The sequence below is a fragment of the Apodemus sylvaticus genome, chromosome 1, assembly GCF_947179515.1.
Source record: "Apodemus sylvaticus chromosome 1, mApoSyl1.1, whole genome shotgun sequence".
In the NCBI taxonomy this organism is placed as follows: domain Eukaryota; kingdom Metazoa; phylum Chordata; class Mammalia; order Rodentia; family Muridae; genus Apodemus; species Apodemus sylvaticus.
In genome coordinates this window covers 1,252,004-1,274,267 of record NC_067472.1, presented here as the reverse complement: position 1 = coordinate 1,274,267, position 22,264 = coordinate 1,252,004, and the positions used below count along the sequence as shown (strand labels likewise).

Here is a 22,264-nt window from a genome sequence, read left to right as displayed (position 1 = left end):
AAAATAAGTGTTAAATGTGACTGCATGGAACACCTTAGTCACTTAGTTCTGGGACTTAGTTCTTAGTTGTTTTAGGTTTCTTACCCTTCTAAGAGCCAGGCTGATCTCCACTCAGCCAGTATGAAAATGAACACACTATTTCTAGAAAACATCAAGTCTGGTATGGTGGTGCATACCTATAGCTCCACAATGAAGAAGCTGAGGCTGAAGCAATAGAATCCTGAGCTTGAGGACATGGGGAAAGTATGATGGGGAAATTGGCTCTGTGGGTCATTAGTTACTGACACTATTGAACTTACTTATTCTAGCACAGACATCCACATGAAGATGAGAGTGGTGGTAATCCAACCAAGTGTCATTTGCAGAAACAGTCAATAAGCCATAAGGCCTCTTGGGCCAATCCCTTGTCTAAGCATGGAGGAAGAGGCAATGAGGGCAAGCAGAAGACCAGAGAAGGAAGCCAATATGCTATGCAGCTCACACCAGCTCCTTACTGAGCCACAATTCCATGCTCTACTGCAGAAGGCACAACAAAACGGTGGCTATGAAAGTAGTCAGGTATAATCTCAATGCCTGGAACACTGAAGAGAGAAGAGCTCAAATCCAGTCCTGTCCTATAGTACCCAGTGAGACTCTATTTGAACAACACTGACAGGGTGAGTACACCTGCCCATTTCTACTCTTCAAATCATCTATAATCTGGTTTTTAAAAGCAATTATTCTAAATAACTTTTTTAAAAAAATCCTAACCCTGAAGGCATATCTGTTTTTAGAAAATGATACTCTAGCGGTACAGAAAAGCATTGCTTTACAATTAACAAGACATAACACAAATAAGTATTTGAGCCTATTGACAAATAATACTTGTCTCTGACTTTTGACAGCAAAAGGCAAGGGAATGTATACTTGTCTCTGACTTTTGACAGCAAAAGGCAAGGGAACATTTCTGAAGCGCAAACAATACTATCTGACATTTTCCTATAAATGACATCAGTTCCAACTATATAGTTTCATGCTTGGGAGCAGTGGGACACTGAGAGATAGCAAGAGCTCCATGGCATCCAGAATCTCAGGAGATACTCGACTGGTGTCTTTCATTTACACAATGCTGTATACTAAATCAACTCAGTTTCCTTCTGGGCACACAGCTAAACCCAATTTCTTAGCAGTTTGCAGTAAGTATGAAACCTGATTGAACACTGGCCAATAAGACATATGTAGACTCATGATTCCAGCCCTGGCACATGACAACTTACTATGCCCGATGGTCCTCACCTCTCCCTGTGTGAAATAACAATGGTGCCAGTACAAGAAGGAAAATGCGTTGTTCCAGAGAAACTGTGTGAGGCTAAGCACCAATTTACTCCATTCCCCTTTCAATGAGGTCGTGTACGAAGCCACTAAGACCAGGAGTTACCGCAGTTGATAACCTAGCCTACCTGTCATATAGATAACTAGAAATGGCTACTTACATCAAAATCTTAAATACTAGTGCAAAACTCAGCTTTTTAAATTAGTACTGGAAACTTGCACACACTAGACAAGTACTCTTACCGATTAAGTATACCTTTGCTCATTTATTTAACATTTTCAATTATGAAATAGGATCTCACAAGTTGCCCAGGCTGTCACAATCTCCTGAGTGCTGGATACCAGGCATATATTGACTCACCTGATCACTCTCTTAGATTTTAAAATAAAAATGCACATATCAACCTTCTTGGATCTATTTTTAGTATATTAGGGAGATCTTCACTGTTAACAGGAGACAGGCAAAATGAGAAGAACATTTTTATCATGTTTATGTTCAAAATCTCTTATCTAGACTGCCTCTCAAAAAGCATGTAGAAGATTAAGGTCAAAAAGATTAATGAAATTACTCATGACAATGGGAGGAAAGGGTGACTAAGGTGCTGGTGCACAATGCATGCTCCTTCAGAAGTTAAACTGTATCAGAAAGCACACTGTTTGGGAAGCCACTACTCTCTTGCAAAGTGGGAAAGGCTTCAGAGAAGCAGAGCAGGTCACCAGGAAGAACACCGAGTAAACATCCAAGAGGAAGGAGCCTTGCATTCTGCTGAAGCAGGCAACCTGACTAATTTCCTCATCAGTTTCCCACAAGGCTATAGGAATGACTCCAAGATGCAAAATAAAATGAATTTTGTGGTTTCCAATGTAGATTTTCCTTGAGCAAATGTTACATATACAAACACTAAAAACTTTAACTTCTAAAAACTATGTTCTTAATGACTGAAGATAGAGGAACATAAAGAAAATTCTCCAGTTCTAGTGGCATGCTTAGTTACTTAAAGGACAGACACGGTTCCTGTGTTCCTGTAATCACAGGCATGCCAGTTCACACACTAGCTTCTTGGCAATGGACTGTGCTTTAAGTTGACTCAATAGTCTTAAAACCATGAAGAGTTCAGGATCTCTCCAAGTAGGTTTTACTTAACATACTGGAAAAAATAATTCACAGTACACAATCTGTGGCTTCAAAACCCCTGGTCTGGACGCTACTTGATCCAGCTGAAGATAACATTAGAAAAGGAAGTCTAGATACTATCCTGGCCATAACCTCTCAATTTCCACCCACACTAACACTGCTGGCTGGAAACTAGGACCTTCAACCCGTGTTTCAGCCCATTTACATCCCACTGTTCTGCACCTTAACTGGAGCCCCTGTTAACTACAAATGTTCTAGTTTACCAGAAAGATGACTTGTGACAGAAACTCCAGGAGGGAATATTCTGTACCCATACCTGGAGCCTCATAAACACAAAGAAAGTCTTAAATTTTTTTTTTAAAAAAAATTCTTATGTACTTGACCATAGAATTTATAATACAAGCCTGATTTGGATAGTGGTGTTAATACTAATGTAGAACAAAATGAAGCTAAAATCTAGTGAGGGCTGCCTCCCTGTTAAAGCCCATGGCAGCCCACAGCTTGAGGACAGGTATTTTTTCATATTATTTGTATTGTATTATTTTACAACTACTTCCCATTTTTCTTAGCTTTTCACTGACTCTAAAATTACCTAGGTTAGCCAATCTCTAAGTTACCTTGAACAGTTGTTTTCAGTAATCTTCTGCAAAAAATAAAAATGTTCAGAAAGGGAGGGGCACACTCATATTTACACCTGTATTTAAGAATTGATGAAATACAGAGTACATGAAGAAGTATTTGTGTGTTAGTACAGCACGTCAACACGTTAACTCCTCAATTAATTATTGATACCACAAAATAAAAATTTATTTCTCTGAGGCATAGTCTATAAACATAACTGAACAAAGTTTTTTTCTAAATCCATAGCAAATATTCATCTCATAATAAGGAAAACAAACAGAAAATGAATACTTCCCTCTGGAAATTTTAAGTGTATCTTTTTAACAGAACATAGAAGATATATATTTAAGGGTGGGCCTTGCATACATGAGGAAGAGGCCCAAGAGAAAGGCATACCCAAGTGGCTGTTAATGCTAAATCTTCTGTTTATACTGGAACAGAAAAATAAAAGCCCCAATTTTAAAGAAAATAATATATAATACATCAATTAAGACAAGGGTCACCCTTATCCAGTACTTCTGGGACCCAAAGTGCTTCAGTTTGATTTTACTTTCCATTTACTTTCCATCTGCATTTACTTTCCATATAAAAATTCTTATCTGAAATGTTCCAAATCTGAAACTCAAGGTTCTATCCGTGATGAGAACATTAATACTGATACTATACTACTACATAAAAGTGGATCAGGTTTTAAGTCAAGGATGCTCAGATTGAAGCAGTGACCATCTACTGGTTCCCTATTTGGCGCCTGGCTTTGTACTATGAGATTCATGTGTGTGTTACTTACCCTCACTACATTCTACAAACTATGTATTATCTTCTTTGCCTCAGAGATGTTGATGCTGAGGTCTAGAGTGGGCATAGAACTCCACAGCCAGGATTCCCACTCAGGTCTATATATTACACATTACAGCTGGGAGAAAGACTTCCATTTTGTGGCAAACACTCATCCTCTGTTTCTCCACAATTACTTAAAAATTTCAAGGTCATCTTCATCTTTGCTTCAGGTTCCTTAAGCAGGTCCTCTATCATTCACATCTGCAGAACCTCTGACTTTAATGCCTCGAAGTAAGCAGCAGTATACACAGAAAGACCCAAGGCTTCAAAACTCCAATTTTCATCAGCTGATTGTGCCCACGGCTACTTATCACCCAGAGCTCTGGCTAGGGTACAGACAGTACCCCCCAAGGATCAGTGGATTCCAGAAAATATTCATGAATAAAGCTATTTCTGATCAGTCATTTAATAAAGACAGTTAACATCTATGACAACAACATTAGTACTTCACTGTTTGCTAAAGAGCACCAAGCCGAATGTTACTGGCTCGCTCACGCTCTCCTGACAGCCCATGATTTAATCCCTGGGAAGCACCTAGAAATATATTTCTGGTTTGAATTCACACCTATGATCTATTCACTTTCACAGGGTCTCATCAAACACCATGCTGTTTTCTCCAAGAAAGAAAGAGCTACAGTGGGTTTCTGGCTCCCAGAGGTAGGAACAGACTAGGGTAAGAAGGAAGAAGCCTTCTCCCTTCTAAGGTAAATCATTCAATTCCAAGGGCACATGCAAACAACAATGTTTAGAGCTATGATGAATTGTTTTTTTTTTTTAAGGTAAAAATAAATAAGTAAATAAAAGGAATATAAAAAGATTCATGCATCTGAAAGGAATACTTATTACTTTCAAGTACAAGGTTTCCCAAATGGCACATGCTTCTCCTGGTGAGCTTACCTTGAAGATGGCATTATAGTTGAAGCCCTGAATTTTGTTGTAAACGGGTTGGTTGACTCATATTCAAAATAGTCCTGCCGGTTTTCACTAAAAGCACTAGGTGATTTCAAGTCACATGGGCTATCAGATCCCCCATTGTTCAGCTTGTCAGATCTCCTGCTATCTCTCTTCCCGGTCACTCTTTCAAAGAGGCTCACCTTCTCCCTTTTCTCTCTCTTACTTTCTTTCCTGACTTCAATTGGTTTTGAAAATAAATTCGTGCTGCTGTCCCATGGCTCACTGCTTTCTTCAAATGGATTCTTCTTCCTTGGCAGTGTTGCAAATTTTTGGGGTAATGAAGCAGTCACATTTGTAAATGGGTCACTCTGTCTTCCAAAAGAGTGTTCACCTTCATCCACAATGCTGCCAGGTTGGTTTAATTTAGAAGTATCAAAGCTTAGTGTTCGTCTGTGTGGAGACTTGAGACTTCCTACAAACATTTTTTTTTTCCCATTAGTAGGTGGCGGGTGACATATGCTATTACACTATCTGACACATTCTGCTGCTTCAGAATGAGAGCAATTAACAAAAGATATTAACCCTCAAAATAATCAAAACAATCTTAAAATTAGGTAAAGATATTATTAAGTAGATGTGCTAATAATAGTATATTTTCAGACAATTATATTACTATCTTCCTTGGATTAGAAACCATCACATGAGAAAAATATAAAACCAATCCAAAGGACCTGCTCTCATAATCATACTGAAAAGTCTTAAACTTCCATCTTTAGATTCCAATTTAGTTTCTTCTGAATATAGACATTTTTCTAGGAACACTTGGATGGAACAGAATATATGCTGTAGGCCCCCCCCCTTTTTAGTGTGTACGTGGATATTTGTGGAGGCCAGAGGTCAGCCAACACTGGCATTCCTCGGGAACTACCCATCTTGGGAATTTTTTGAGACAGAATCTCTTACTGGTGTGGAATTTGCCAAGTGGTTATGGCTTACTGACCAGGGAGCCCTGGGGATCCACTTATTTCTACCTCCTCCACTGCTGTCGTCTTGTTTTCTGAATGTGCATTTGGGGTGTCTATGGAACTCTCAGATCTTCACACTTTCAAGGTAAACACTTTGCCAACCAATCCTTGCTGCAAGCTTTTGAAATGAAGCAATGACAGCAGAAAAAAGAGGCCAGGCCGTGAAAAAAGACTAGGATTCATTTCACTACCACATACAATAAATACAGACACAAGCAAGCTTGTCTTCAGTGAATGTAACAAGTTGGGGTTGGGAGGTACTCAAACAATCAGTGACTGGCTTTAGAAACACTACTTTTCATTTTCTATCATAGAAGTTACACTAAGTAAAACAGGAAGGAGGAAGAAAAAGAAATGAGGTGCCACTTACCGCTTTCTGGAACAACTCCAAAGGAATCTATCTGGCGACTGAGAAGATGTGTTGGACCCACAGTGCTGGACTTCAGCTTCTCAGAAGGTAAGTGGGACCCAGTTAAATCAGACATTGAATGAGCAGAAGAGAGTCGCTGAGGACCCAAAAGAAAAGGCTTTTTTGGTTTGGATTTCATCTGCATTTCACCACTTGAAAACTCAGGATTGGCATCGGGCATGTGAGTGCTCGGAACGATGGCAGAGGATGTATCAGAAAACGCCCCGTCACTTTTCCTCCCTTTCATCTTATCTTTTAATTTTGCAAAAGGTGATCTCGTCTTGTCCTTCATTGACAAGTCAAACATGCTTGCTGTCATGTTGTTCCTCATAAATTGAATACTGACCTTTATCTCACCCCTGTTTTTTATTCTTTTTCCTTGTTTGGATTCTAATCTAAACCACCTTAAAGAGAAGAAAAAAAAGTTGGTTGTAACGAATAATGATGGCAGCAAGCATTGTTATATCCAGGCAGCATTTAAGTAAAGTGACCACACATCTGTCTACAAACTGAATGAAAACCAGTCAGCTACAGGTTTCTACTTTTACTCACTGTTTAAAAAGAAAACAAATCAAGCAAGCAAATGGTCTAGTTTCTGCAGAGTGACACACACCACAGGAGTGAGTCTTTGGAGAGTATGGGAAGCCTTTTTGATAAACTTTCCCCTCATAATTCAAAAATCATCATCAAAATCCTTACCAACAATAGCTAATTATGTTTCCATATGGGACAAGTGTTGCTAATGGCTTAAGGACATGCTTAACATTCAAAACACTGAGTCAGAAACTTTGAAAATAGTTCATCACTTCTAATTATTTCTGAGTACCATAAAATGATAAATAATGATGACATTTAAATAAAATATTTAGTCCCCATCCCAAAATATAATATATAAGTAGTAAAAGAATTTTATTATTTTATTAATTTTATTAATAGGGATAGTACATAGTTTGTTAAATAAGTACCATTACTTATATTTATATAAAAATGGATCTAACCCTTTTACTGAATAAAATATGTAAAATGAGTAAAATGTAAGAAGTGATAAGCAATAAATCTTGTGAAGCTTTCAAAGAATAAAAAGCTCAGATGATTCCTGCCAGAAAGCTATTGACTGTGAAATAGAAAGGACTTTACAAACAAAACCAGACCCCGGCTTTCAGGCACTTCGTGCATCATGCTGCCAATTTTTAAGTGAACTATATAAGAAGCAGGGCTTGTTTTGGTTTTGCTTATAGTATTTTTATTCACAACTGGAGAAATTCTCCAGTTGATGACGTCACAGGTGGTCACTCTACAGGGCAAACAACCTAAACTTGCAGCACGCAGCCACAATGCTTTCACATCATTTAGCAATGGGGTCTGAGCCCTGTTATGGGGACATGCTGTTACTTAAATACAGATCTAGTAGGGTGTAAAGAGTTATCTTAGCTACAGCGCAACTCTGATGAGATTTCATATCACTTCTCGTTGTTTGCCAACAGGATAGCTAAAAGATGGCTGGATTTACTATACATCAAGACAAAGATGGGCTACAAGAAAGAGAGAGCTGACACACAAATCTTTATCAACTCTATGATGATGCCATGTTTCCTTGATAAACTGAAATGATTCAATCAGTCAAGACATATCATACTGATGCCAAAACAAGCATTTTCTTACAATAGAATATTTTATGAGAGAATGCATATTTTATGACCCTAAACTAAGAAAAAGTTATGAGATAAATCTAACCAGGATTAGGAGTAAGAAATGACAGTCATGAACTGTGGAATGGAGAACACCAAACAATGCAAACATGAGCTCTCAGAACACCTCCACATGATGCAAAGCACACACCCCAGAGTCAACTCAGGGATTTGGAAAACAGAGCCATTTTCAACAGCCTGAGAGATAGATACTTCTGATGGGTGACACCTGAGAAAGACCCAAAAAGCTCACTCTATATGAAAAATCAGCAAGCACTCTTTGTACAAATGCATATGCCCCCCAACCTGGCAACAAAAAAGGGCACATAGAGTTTATAACAGAGTTATAACAACTTGATAAAAGCCAGTTGGAGGAAAATATATCAATGGTAACCAAAATGGAAGTTGGTGAAGATGGCCAAAAATCAGTATTTGAAATAAGAACACATGAATTATGTACATCAACACTCTTACTTTGGTGATGAAGAAACTGAGGCAAGGAGAAGGACAGGCCATTTCCCCAAGTCAGATGGAAGCCAATGAGAAAAACATCTAAAGCTGATGAAAAACATCTGCAGGAAAATAGAAACTCTTCCTTACTTATGAAGCACATGTGTTAATAAGGTTAGCCACATGGCTGCCACACATTACAGAACTCTGTATGTAACCAGAAAGCACAGAGGTAGAAAGGGGTGTCCACACTCTCCTCTCCTTCTTTCAGAGAGAGAGAGAGAGAGAGAGAGAGAGAGAGAGAGAGAGAGAGAGAGAGAGAGAGAGAGAGAGAGAGAGAGAGCGCTCCTTTAGAGCTGATTGCTTTACACTAAGAATTCACTTCATTTCTAAACCATCATCATAAAATCGGCAAGATTCAGCTCCAAACATGAGTGCTTTGTAACATTTTAGTTTCAGTAGGAAACACCTATGCAAGCCTTAAAGAATAAAGCAACAATACATTTGAATCCAAGTGTAAAAAAAAAAAATTGGAATTTTCCTTCCCTCCCCCATTAAAAACAAAACAACAACCACCAAAACAAAATCCTACAAAGAACTCTGATAAACACACTGATTTATAAGGTAGCCTGACAAGTAACTTTAGCTGTTCTGTTTTGAAACCGATCTTAATGAGAACTTCAAGAATCCTGAAATAGTGTTTGTTTTCCCAGGCTTCAAAGGGACAAATGAAGACACAGCACTTGGGAGTTGTTGGATTAATGCCGAATCTTTTCCACCTCTGGAGTGCTGGGTTGAAATGGTATATGGCTTCTGTTCAATTTTCAGTGGGCACAGGTCCATGTCCAAACTATCACACATGTGGGAATGATTCCCAAGCAATTGGTGCTGTGTGGTCAGAAATGGGACGAGCCTGGCAATAAGAAGGCCAGAGGCCAGGAGGCAGGTGCAATGCATGAGTACACACACACACACACACACACTCACGCGTCTACATATGTGTGAGTCTAATCTAACTCTAGATTCTCTTTTATTAATTTTTGAGAGCACTGAAAGAAAAAGAACATCACCTACTTGGGTTGTTAAAAAAAAAATCAATGGATATTACATAACAGCATCAATGATTTTCCCATTCTATTATTAAACACTGTGTTATTTCCTTAAATCTCATGCCAGAACCAACCCAGACATCTATTAAAGAAGGCAAATGCAAAAGTTCTCTTTCTGCTCAAAGGATTTGGCTTGGGGCCTCCCCACTCCTGTCCTTTAAAGAGAAATAATAAAATAATATATACTTATATATATTTATATACACATTATACATATATATTCAAAGTAGAAAATAGGTTAAAATAATAGTTTTAAGCATGATACTTTTTGCTTCTCATGATACCACTGGAAGACAAGATGTAAACACTTGTCGTTTTCACTGTCAAAAATATAAAGCATCACACCCAGCAATTTCATGGGACGTCTCAATCAGCTGGTAGCCTTCATCACTCACTCCACTTTTCCAAAAAGCACTTGGGAATATGCTGACAAGGGCTAGCAATGCGCAGAATATTAAATACCTTTCTCTTAATACACTGGTGGCTCAAGTCTGTCTCTTACTGTGCCACATGTGCAGCTGGCCTGGGAAAGGAAGCTATTAAATATATTAAAAATCTAGAAATATTACCAATAAAGATACCTCATCAAATACACAGTTCCCATTTAGTCACCCACACAAAACAGTAAGGGTTTAATAACATATGAAAATCTCTTTGTGTGCAGTAACATTGCAAACCCTGTTGATAGCATTTCAAAGTATCTCCCCTCCAAAAGCTGTCCTTAATTTTATTGACAGACTACACTGTTAAGAGTATTGTTCATGGTCTAGTTTATTGTAACTGCAAAGCTGCCAAAGTCGGAAATAAAACAAGAAATTTTTAAAAGGCTACTTCGTTCTCAGGATCTATGGATCTACACTTGGGCCTACTTAAATTTGGAAATTTATGTTTGAGAGGTCTGCAGTATATTACCATTAATATTAAAAGTACTTTTTAAATCATGATAAGAAATTTGAAACTGTAGATGCTCAAAAGCTCACAGTCAAAACACTTAAAGGGTATATACTAAATCATCTCAAAGTGACAATTTGGGGCAAATTATTTGGTTATTATTCATTTTTTCATTTTAAATCCGATGAAGAATCCCTCAGAAGGAAGAACATGCTATTTATTAAGTATCAGGAAATTTAAAAAATCATTAAATATACAACTTAAACTTTTTCTCCTCCCCCCCCATGAATATTTACCTTTTTTTTTTTCTTGCATTTCTAGTATTTTACCTTACATACACTAAATCTTAGGTAAAGTCTTTATTCAAGACAAAAACAATTCCTATTAAATGAAGTTTGCTGGCAGGTTTTACAAATAAAAAAAACAGATAAAAGATCATTATACTTATAAGAAATTAATGTGAACTTAAAATTATCATTGTAAAAATAGTGCTCTAAAGAGTAGGTAGATAAACATGCATCAGGACTGGGTTTTGTTCTTTTTTTTTTTTTAAGCTACTTAGGAAAAGTGCAGTCCTCTTATGAGTTCCCCCAACCCTCTTTTCACAAACTCCAGCCATCTCAATGAGCCTTCAGGCCCATTATAATCTATGCATGCACATGCATGTAAGCTAAAGGACAGGACAGGAGACCTACCTTTCCGAAGATGCTACTTGTTTCAACTTAGCACATAACATCCTAGTATTGATTTGCATTTTGATTTTTTAAATTAAGTATATCTAACTTAGGCTAGAAAGTTCTATTTCAAAAGCCATGCTTTCATCGAAGAAGTCATTAAACCACTGATTGTAAACCAATCTTACACCAGCTAATTCGGTCTAAACACAACAGCTTTACTGAACTGATTCTTCAGTAAACAATAGTTCCACTATACTGCAAATTCAAAGGAAAAATGTCAGTGGGTTCAAGACTGAAGATGTTTGTGCGAACTTCCAAAACTTTTTTTTACAACTTTCTACCCTATCAAGAAGTATTGACCCTGAAAACTGTTGGAGCAAAAATAAAGGCCAACTGTTTCCAGTGCTGAAATACAGAGTTCTAAAATTAGTAACTTAGCTTTTGACAGCCTTCATTAGTAATTTATCTTTTAACAGTGTTCAACAAACATAGACCTAATGGTACACATATATTTAATTTTCTGGTTTTCCAGTTCATGCTCTAGGCCTCCTATAAGAAGTATTAAAATCCAGTGCAAAATATTCCACTGTTTAAGAGCACTTTATCTCACATAGAAATGAGAAAAAAATGATTCACTAATCACTCCATTTAAAAAAAAAAAATCAGAGCAAAGGCTATTTTCACTTCAAAGTCATGCAAAGAGAAGTGCTTAATACTGGATCCTATTTCAGTTCCAAAGACCAATGCCTCAAATATACTATGTTCAAGAACAGTAAATCCATATAGCTTTAAGTACCCAAAATTCAAAATAAAATTATATAACTTACTCTGTTTTCCTTCTTTGTTTGTCCTCAAAGATGTCATTGAGATTGATTGCCACCTGCCCTAAAAACTTATCCAGTCCCACTAGGGACCTGTGCATCACTATAAGAAAAAGAATGTATTTCTCTGGATTACCCTGAATAAGCAACCCAGGCAACTCAAAGGAGGCCTCCTCTTTCCAGACCGGCTCCAGGGTTTTCTCAGCTACAGACGTAGAATATTTCTCTTTGCCCAACTGAATTATGGTGTATGTGTCATTGGTGCCACTTTTGCCTTTTGGCTTCAGATCTTTAGCTTGGAGCACAGTGACCTGCACGTGGGTTGGAAACCACTTTTGGGCTTGCTCAGACAGCATCATTCTGGGTTTTTTGTTTTGTTTTGTTTTGCTTTTCGGGTTCGTTTTTTTGTTTTTGTTGTCTCTGCGCAGAGTTCAGAAGCGCAGGCAGCGCCCCTCCCGCGGGGAGAGCCCCATACCCTGATCACTGCATCCTTAAGGGCACTTCAGCGAGCTGGGGAGTCAGGGCAGCCCCGAGGTCCCTAAGGGCTGATGTCAGGAGGACCGGCAGGGAGGCCGCCGCCGCCGCTGCGGGGGTCCCTTTCTTCCGAAGAAGCACCGGGGCCCACATCACCTCCGTGCCGTCAGGGCCTCCGCGCGCAGCCCCGCGCCTCGCGTCGCCGCCGTCCCAGGGCCTGAGCCCCTATGGCCCGGCCTCCGCCCCGCGCGGCCCGGCTCCTCCTCCGACCCGGCTGATACGAACCGTCGGCGGCCACCGGGCCTGGCTCCCTCCGCCCGCGCGGCCTCGGCTCGGCTCCTCCCCCGAGAGTGGCGCAGGCCTAGGAGAGCGGGACGGAAGCGGCTGTCCTGGACAGGCGCCGAAGAGACGCGGGGCTCGGGAGGCAAACCGAGGCCGGACAGCGGCACCGGGCGAGGCCTGGCCAGCGACCCGCGGCTCCTAGCGCCCGGCGCGCAGCGGCCGCGCCACTTCCGGGTTGGCGGTCTCCATGTTGAGCGGGACTGCGCGAGGGGCGGGGCCGGGCGGGGTTGGGGGGGGTCAGCGCCTCCCAGGTTGCCGTGACGACGGGGTGCGCGGTGCGGGAGCCGAGGCTGGGTTGCGCGCGCTGGAGGGTGGGTGCTGAGGTTCCAACCTGGCGGTTGCTGCTCTCTAAGAACGTGTGAGCCCGCAGAGGTGGACTAGGGGTTCTGGGAGGCTGCACTGGGCCCTATACACCGCCAGCATTTGGGAGAGAACCGGTTTCCAGAAGGCAGGAATCTCTTCCAGCAGTGTGTTCAGTCCTAGCTGGGCTGGTGTCCTTAAATGGTGGTGGAGCACATAGCACAATTTAAACTTCATCCAACTGTTTTCCATCGTCTTAAAGAGGAAACCTTCAACTGACTAAAGGGACCTCCTTCTGAGCACAGACCTAAAGCGAAGGATACAGATAGATTCCAAAACATTAGATTCCTTGCTTAATAAAAATCATAGATGCTTTGGGATGCCGTCAGAAGACCTGGTTCTGGCACCTATGCCTGCCACCATAATTCTACGGAACTATTTAGTCATTTAGTCATTCCCCCCTTTTCGTCCCCCCACCCACCCCGCTTTCTAAGTCGTGTGTATGGCTTCCAAGTCTTAGTGCTCACTGTCAAGTCTTCCAGGAAACCACACCCCAACTTCATGGCTAGAGAGGACACTAGCACTATGTCTCCCTTTCCTGCTCTACTTTTTAGTCTCAGGAGATGCATACTACCTCTGTTGACTTTATTTCTATCCGTGTCTTCCTAGGAAAATTCTGAAGTTCTTTGGACTACCTGGCAGCACGTCCAACCTGTGGCCAACAATAGCTATGAATGAGGCCAAACATAACCTTAAATGTTATGAGAGTATTTAACTGCACTGTGCTTTTCTTCAGGGAGAACTTTGTAGACAGATGACAGCTCTCGAAGCAATGTCAAAAGATTAGACATCCCTAAAGGACTTCAGAGAACTAAGCATTAAGCAGACATGCTAACCAATCTGTTGTCTGACTAAATGCTTTTCTCCCTTTATGGGACTAATTTTGAGAATAAATATGATAAATAAGAATGTGCTTTATCCAAATTAAAGTGGCCATAAGCTATAAGATATTGTGTTTGCTATTTTCGGGCAAGTTTTAAAACTTCTGTTATCCAAGCTGAGTTTCCCATCCCTGGGAGACAGTGTTTGAAAAGGCCATGTATGCAAAGCAGAACAAAATCATCACACTGAATGCATAGCATCTGGATCCCAGAGTGGGCAGTTGTCAACTTTAAAGAAAAATATTTTCAGGGTTCTCTAAAGAGTACATTGGAACAGTCAGTGGTGGAATTTCACCAGCATCTCTAGAGAGAAATAATTTGACACCTGAAACTTGTAGAAAAACAAAATAAGCATTTAGAAATCCAATTTAAGCATAGTTTTATAAACGGCATTTCAAAGGTTTCACACTTCTATTAGAGGGTGTAATTAAACAATAGGCAATTATAATAATGGATTGTGTTTTTAAAGGGCTTACAGTGTTTGCTAAGCTTTATTAATGGTTATAAACTTGTTTACAAGTATCATTTCCCTCATTGTTGAAATGCAGCCATTTCTAGGGTGGAAGCTGGCTACAGCAGTCCACGGCAATGCAATAACAGGCTCCAACCCAAAACAGAAAATGCTCTAAATGCAAAAGCTGACAATCGATATTGCTAGCCTCTCTTTTATCACACCTAAATTTGAGGTGTTTCAAAACCTAGCTAGAGACAAAATTGTTTAATATTACTGTGTAGCAAGATAGGAAATCATGACATAATAGTTTTAAGTCAGAATAAGACAATAACATCTTTTTGTTCATGGGAAGCAAATGAACACAAAAACCATAAGAGCCAAAGAAAATCTAGAATTGCATTATATAAAAAAAGTAATTTCCTAGAGTGAGTCTTTTTTATTGCATCACTACATTCAGAATATAAAAGCATGTCAGCTAAGCCAAGAATATGGTTGGCTCATATGAAAAAATAATAATATTTATATAAGACCTGAGATCAAAGTGCTCTACTAAAGTGTTCAGGGTTTTTTTTTTTTTTTGTAAGTTTTAGAAACTATTTTTTCTATCTTTCAAGTGTATGTATAGTTATTTTTAAAGTTGGAAAGATCATATGAGTGAATACAGAGAACCCCAAAATTGACAGCTACTTATTTTTAAATTTCTTTCTTTCTTTCTTCCTTCCTTTCTTTCTTTCTTTCTCTTCTTTCTTTCTTTCTTTCTTTCTTTCTTTCTTTCTTTTCTTTCTTTCTTTTGTTGTTGTTGTTGTTGTTAGTAATGGTATGTCCAGAAATCTTGAGTGCAATTCTAAAAACAAGGCATTGGGGTAAAAAAACATATTTCATAGGAGGAAAAGATTGAGAATTCTAATTTTATACTTTAAGCACTTGCTGCAATGAAAAAAAAAACTGACCATAAAGTTAAAGTGGTCACCACTATCCACCACATGCACAGCTCACCAGATTCCACAGATGAAAACAGCAGGTACTGTGCCTTTCAAGACAGTCCCACAAGGGAGTTTATTCCTAGCACACTGGAAGGCTTTCCCATTGAACATCCACATCTCTAGGCTCACATCTTGTGGATCTCTTGTAGGACAATTATAAACTCTCAGTGTTTAAATAACCCACTGGGTCCAACATATTAATGCTTCAGTGTGCATTATGTAATGGGTGGTGTGTTAGTTGTTTTCCAGATGGAGATGGAGAAGCTAAAAAAAAAAAAAAAAAGCAAAAACCTTTTCCAGGGTATTATTAAAACCTTCAAACTTCAGATACAGACACTTATTGAACACACACACACACACACACACACTATACACTTTAAGAAATTATTTGGCCCATTGAAGTCTAACAGCAAAGACTAGTGTTAAGGATTTAAGGGGCTGTTTTGTTTCATTTTCATCACTGGGCTGATTAATCAGTCTTGTGGAATCATGAGGACTTAGGCTGTGCTACACAAGAAGCAATATGCTATGTAGTGTACAAAGCCTGAGCCAAAAGCCTGGGTCTGAATGCCATGTTTGCCTATTGCTGGCTATGTATCTTTAGGAAGAAAATTTCCTTCTTTGAGCCATCTGTAAAATCAGAGTCTGTCCTAACAAACACCAGGGCATCTCCTCCCAGTCCTGATTCCAACTAGTCCAACTGTAGCACGAAGAAGCAAATTGCATTTTAATCACCTAATTGGGTACAGAAAATATACTAAAGCAGATTTCCTTTTTATGTAATTTATTAATGATGGATCCTCTAATTTGGAAGGAATAGATATGTATATATGTATGTATATATTTCAAGATGTCCTGTGTATTCTCTTCCCCCAAATGAAAGCAATTAATGATCAGAGGAAGGAAGCAAATGTAACTCTAATTAATTGGCCCTGCTTGAGGAAATTGACACTAACAGCTCAAGATTTGGAAGAAATTACACATAGGGCAAGTGGCTTGAAAAGCCTTGAACTGTTCCCTTGTAGCCATCAGTATGACTTCTGTTATCGGCAGCTTCTTTGAACTATGAAGAGATGCTGGGGGGGGGAGTGGGGGGAATAAGATTTTGTAGAGCAGAGCACACATTTGCACATAAGGACGTTTCATGTAAAAGATTTTCCATTTCTTGTTTATGGTCTCATAATATTATGTCAGACAACCTTTGTTCCCTCAACCAAATAGATGCATATGAATTCATATAACAGGAATGTATTTATGACAACTGCTATATGGTATTGGATAAGATGAGTAAACCCCATTTGATCTTTGGTCTTTTCAAGGAACATTTAAATTGTTTCCAATTTTCAGCTATCATAAACAACGGTTTGTAGATGTACAAATTGTCTCCTTATGCACATGCACAGAGAGTGTGGTTTTTTTTGTAATAATACCTCTCTTTTGAAAATATATTAATTTATTTAGTTATTTAGCTAGTTATCTGATGGGGAAAATACCACAGCACACAAGTGGAGGTTGGAACTGATTCTCTTCTTCTGCCACATGGTCTCAGGGAATGAATTAGATCATTCTAATTCGTCTCGTGGACAGAAACTTTTGCCATCTTCCCATCACACTCGTCCCTAATACTTCTCTAATAATAATGAATTTTGTGAGTAACAATCAGAAAATCCCACAGGCCAACATATCAGAAGAGCCTTATCATACTCCTGGTTCTACAAACCCACAAGCTGTAGACCTGGTTTTTTTAAAAAAAAAAAAATCCACCTAAGCCTTGAGAGCACCTTCTTTCTTATCGCAGGATTCTTAAAGTCCTATTTGCTGAAAAGTAAGAATTGTTGTTCCTGAAAAACAGTGAATTCTTAAGTTCTGTCTCTTCCAATCTCAGCTGTCTCATGGTGACTCATCGTAGTGTTCAGTCTTCTGAGTGTTAACTCTCACACAGCAATGATTGGAATCTTGGTTGTTACTGAACGATTATTATTGAAGTAACTCTAACCCATTACCCTTGCTGTAAAGCAGTTGCTGTACATGCCAGATAACCTGAGTTCAATCCCTGGAACCTACTAAAGGTGACAGGAGAGAGACAACTTCATAAAGTTGTCCTCTGGCCTCCACATGTATAGAACATATGCACACACACACACACATGCATGCATGTATGCACGCATGCAAACACACACTAAAATTTGAAAAGATTGGTTCATTTGTCCCTGTGCTTTGTAAAAATATTTTTAAAGAGTTTTAATGATCTGCATGGAATGTATAATATTTCTAGACTCTGGGTTAATCTGTAGAGCATTCACTGTCAGGCTACTCTCAAAAATATATGATGTCTTTGTTTCTCACCCAGTAGGTTGTGTCTGCATTTCTATCTACTAAATCTTTAAATGCATTTGTTGAATTTCATCTTATTTCATTTATTTTATGATTTTTATGCAGAGCCAGGGGTGGAGAGATGTTATTTTGAGTGATGGGTCAAACTTTTCTTGTCCCAAGGCCAGATTTTAAATCATCTTTTCTGAAGCAATTTTCAAGTAAGCTGAACAATGACCTAGACGATCTGAATATTTGAAAACAAATGTATTTCAGCTTAGGGGCATGAGCTTATCTTTTTTACACAGTCTGAGCCAGATCACCTTTGAAGCACCTGCTAGCTATAATATAGAAAAGGACCATCAAAAACTTCAACTACAGTCATTTTGTACAGATCAGAACTATCATAGTCACCTAGATAGCCAAGATTAAGCACAAGACTGTCTTCAGTGTTGTTCATTTCAAGATGTAACAGGACACTTGGAAAACAGGCTCTCCAAGTCTTTTCAACAACTCTTGTACTTCAATTGGCTGTAAACATTACCTGAGCATCCTCGATGTGATGCCAGGGCCTAACTCTGCTTTAGTGTGAGCACAGAGTCAAAGATAAGTGACTGATTTGCAGCCCATAGCATTCTTCAGAAAGTAGCAACCAATGGCGTTTGGTGTCCATAAATGGCAGAGACTCAAGGGTATTTGGACATTATAAGTGGAAAAAGAGCCATCCAGACCTTCACTAACCATTTTTGCTTCCATAACAAAAGAGATGAAATGCTAACTCAGGCTGTCCTTTATAGAAAACGGTTGGGTTTTCATTCAGGAGATCAAAGCAGATCCACCACCTCAATCAGCATTAAACATGTGTTACAGAACTGAGAACAGTGCCAGATGGAAAAGTCTTTTATAAACAAAAAGAATTTATTAACTATGAAATTTTATCACGGTTCAGGTTTGTATGTATGCATTAGTATTCACACATTTTCTTCAAGCATCAATGTTTGCTTAAAATGATAGGAGTTGAACAGATTTAAAAACAAGAAAATTCTAGTTTGCCATCATTCAAGCTATATCTAAGTCTACTGATTTTATAAGGAAAGGCACTTACACGAGAAAAAAAAATTCAGTGGATATGGAGATAAATCTCTGTGATGAGCTGAAACTGATGTCTGTTGCAAAACCAAAGAAAACACTATAAAATGAGGCTAAATTTAAATTTATTCTGAGAGAGCAAACCCAGCGACTTCTTGGAAGCACATGCCTTAACAAGCTCATTCAGTTATAAGGTTGGTAATGAGTTGATAACAGCTTATGCCATCTATGCCTTTCTCATTCCTAGTAATTGGCAGTCTCTTGTGACCTTCTGGTTTCAGGCAAGTGCAAGGTGAATGATGCTTAGAGCCTCAGAAAGGGAAAGGATATGGAAAGTGGATGTGGACAAAAGAGTCAGTTCCCACTCTCCCATTTCAAAGTAGACAATAAGAAAGAGGTAATGGTCAAAGTATATGCAGTCAGTAATGTTAAGGCTAAGGCAAAAGGACTGCAAACACTTGAGTTGAGCTTGTGCTTAACAGGGTGTGAGTTCAAGGCCAGCCTGGACTTCAATGTAAGAGCCAATCTTTTAAAAAGGGGTGGGGTAGAGAATGCAATGGATAAAACAGGCAGGGGAGGCAAAGATTACTCCTGCAGGGTAAAGAATGAACTGATAAGATCAAGATAACTAGGGAAAAAGACTGTGCAGAAAGGGCACCGGGCAGTGGTGGCGCATGTTTTTAATTTCCAGAACTTGGGAGGTAGAGGCAGATGGATTTCTGAGTTCGAGGCTAGCCTGGTCTATAGAGTGAGTTCCAGGACAGCCTGGGCAATACAGAGAAACCCAGTCTTGGAAAAAATAAAAAGGAAGAGAGAGAGAGAGAGAGAGAGAGAGAGAGAGAGAGAGAGAGAGAGAGAGAGAGAGAGAGAGAGAGAGAGAGAGAGAGAGAGGGAGAGGGAGGAGAGGGAGAGGGAGAGGGAGAGGGAGGAGAGGGAGAGGGAGAGGGAGAGGGAGAGGGAGAGGGAGGAGAGGGAGAGGGAGAGGGAGAGGAAGAGGGAGAGGGAGAGGGAGAGGGAGAGGGAGGAGAGGGAGAGGGAGAGGGAGAGGGAGGGGAGAGGGAGAGAGGGAGGAAGGAAGAAAGAAAGGGCAAACTGACAGAGACTCCAGATAAATGTAGTCATCACACACTTGCTCTCACATGCCTCTTCCTCTGTAGCTACTTAAGACCAAATGTTTCTAACCGACTTGTCCATGCTTGCTGTTTCTCCATTCTCTCCTGATTTTTGTCTTCATCCTACATCCACCTCTTGCCAACACCAGTGTTTGGTCCTCATCTGATTGGAGCCAATCATCCTCACTTGATACTTCCCATCGATGGACAAAATTGGTGTTCACATTTGCAAAGCAAAGGCATCATAGAGGCCCAAGGTTCAGAGTGGCGGTCCTCTCTGGTGTGTCACTGTATCTAGTTACAATGACGGTGCAAACTAATGAAGACAGAAACCAAACGCTGCTGTGTTGCACTCATTTACATACGTTTTCAATTATACTTGAAATATGCTCCATGTTCATCCAGCACACTCGCCACTAAACTCCTTGGGTTAAAATCTTGAATTTGTTGCATCTCTAAGAAAGCATGAGGGGCAAAGAGAACCTGAAGGTGACAAATTCTATAAGGGACTCTAATTCTTCCTTTCAGCTATAGAAGTTTGTGCCTTGGGACCTTTCTCTGATCTGGTAACATATATGAGAACCTCTTATTTTGTAAACATAGCGTATAATGTAAAACATATCTACTATATGTAATTTGTACATATTCACTATATCATACACTTTTATAAATATTCCACGGGATGCTACTGTGTCATAATTCATGAATGTATCATATATAATTACATAATTTATTGTTATGTTTTGTATAGGCTATGTATAATTAACACATATGTATATAATTAGAGTTTCTTTAGCTGCAGGAACCAGATAATTATGGCAACTAATTTGTTTAGAATGGTTTTATTATATTGATATAAGTGGAGCAAAATCAGACATGAGAAATTTCATGGTTGCTTAAGCCAAATTGCAAATCCTGGACTACACATTTTGGAGTCCTGAGCTGGAGTGTGGGGATCTCAGCAGATCTCACAGCTGCATAGATGACCCACCATTGATGCGGCTCAGGCTCATCACTGCCTATCACCTGGAACCTCCACTCTGCCTCACAGCTCTCTGCTGTTTCTGGCCTGTGCCTCATCTTGATAGTCATCTGATCTGCCAGAACTCCCTTTGGCACAGACTTTGGCTTTCAGCTTTCACCCACGACTGAGAGGGAGCTTCATGAAGCCACCTCTCTCTCTTGAGATGCGCCATCCCAATAATTCTGATTCTGTGTCCTGTGGCTATGTCTGGGTAGAACTGGGGCTCTGGGCTAGCAGAGGCACTGGTTTCCTGGCTGAGCTGGGATGGAAAGGGGAGTCAGTTCTTCTGCTGCACTGTTGGCAGGCAGATGCTTTGATTGATAAATATATAAAACACATTAAAACGCAGACTTCTAAGGCTTTTGGTGTGGTTCAAATTTCAGGGTCAAGCTTCATTTAGGAACAAAAATGCACTCCCCTTCTCTGCTTAAGTGAAATAGAGTTCAGACTATGGTACGCTCTCAACGCCATTGAAGTTTACAACAGAAACAAGCTTTACTCCAAGTTTAGATCCCTGCTAGTAGGTTTCCTCTTTTCAACTATTGGACAAATGTTAACTTTGCAAATTCTAAATGTCAGTATTCTCTAGTAAAGTGAGCTTTCTTTCTTTCTTTCCTTTTTTAAATCACCTTCCAGTCTTAGTATCGATTGAACTTTTTTTTATGCCAACTTGCATTTGGAATTCCTGGATTCTTCTGTTTGTCATGCAAATATTCGGTTCTGTTCTTTTTATGATAATACAAAATAGAGTAGTTTCTCATAGCAACCTTGTAAATCATTTACTCTCTATTACATGCAGCTGGTTTTGTTACAACAATGGTTTTCTGTGAGTGTACACTGCTGCACATATAAATGCCAGCATGATCATCCTCTACCTGGAATTTCTATGCAATTATTGTTTGCCCCAAAATAATAAGATAATTCAGGAATATAGAAACTTATTGTAATACATTTCTTTTTAATATGTAGCTGTATTGAGGGGGAACCTAAATTTCTAAAAATGACATCCCATCTCTTTTTGTTATAGAGACTAGAGTTTTCATCTTGCTGGAAATTCAGAGTCAAAATCAAAACCAGCTGAGGTAGTTACTCGGGTGCCTTCCTTCAGCTCATTCAAAAGAATATGGGATGAACGGTAAGAATTAAATAAACCACAAATTATTTTGGAGTATCTGGTTTGTATTATAAATAAATTTTTTACTGCTGGTTGGTTTTTTCAAAAATATTGCTTGTATTTTTGATATTCATTCTTATGATCTAATGTAAACTGTGTCCTACCAGTTTAGTGTACTGTTGGTTCATGATTACATTTTTTTCATTACAGTCATATGCTATAAATATTTTTTCACTCTGTCCTTTGTATC

At 39.3% G+C, this 22,264-nt stretch overlaps 1 protein-coding gene across 3 annotated transcripts in view; it reads right to left on the bottom strand.

Moving 5' to 3' along the window:
- Rab11fip2 (RAB11 family interacting protein 2) overlaps window positions 1–12,875 on the bottom strand; it is a 39,779-nt gene extending 26,904 nt beyond the window's left edge. For all 3 annotated transcript variants that reach the window (XM_052182478.1, XM_052182495.1, XM_052182487.1), the window contains exons 1-3: window positions 11,875–12,875; window positions 6,194–6,636; window positions 4,802–5,270 (exon numbers count right to left, since the gene is read on the bottom strand). In XM_052182478.1, coding sequence (XP_052038438.1) covers window positions 4,802–5,270; window positions 6,194–6,636; window positions 11,875–12,227 — 1,265 coding nt within the window. In that variant the 5' untranslated portion in view covers window positions 12,228–12,875. The remainder of the gene's footprint in view (window positions 1–4,801; window positions 5,271–6,193; window positions 6,637–11,874) is intronic.
- Between the last annotated feature and the right edge of the window lie 9,389 nt (window positions 12,876–22,264).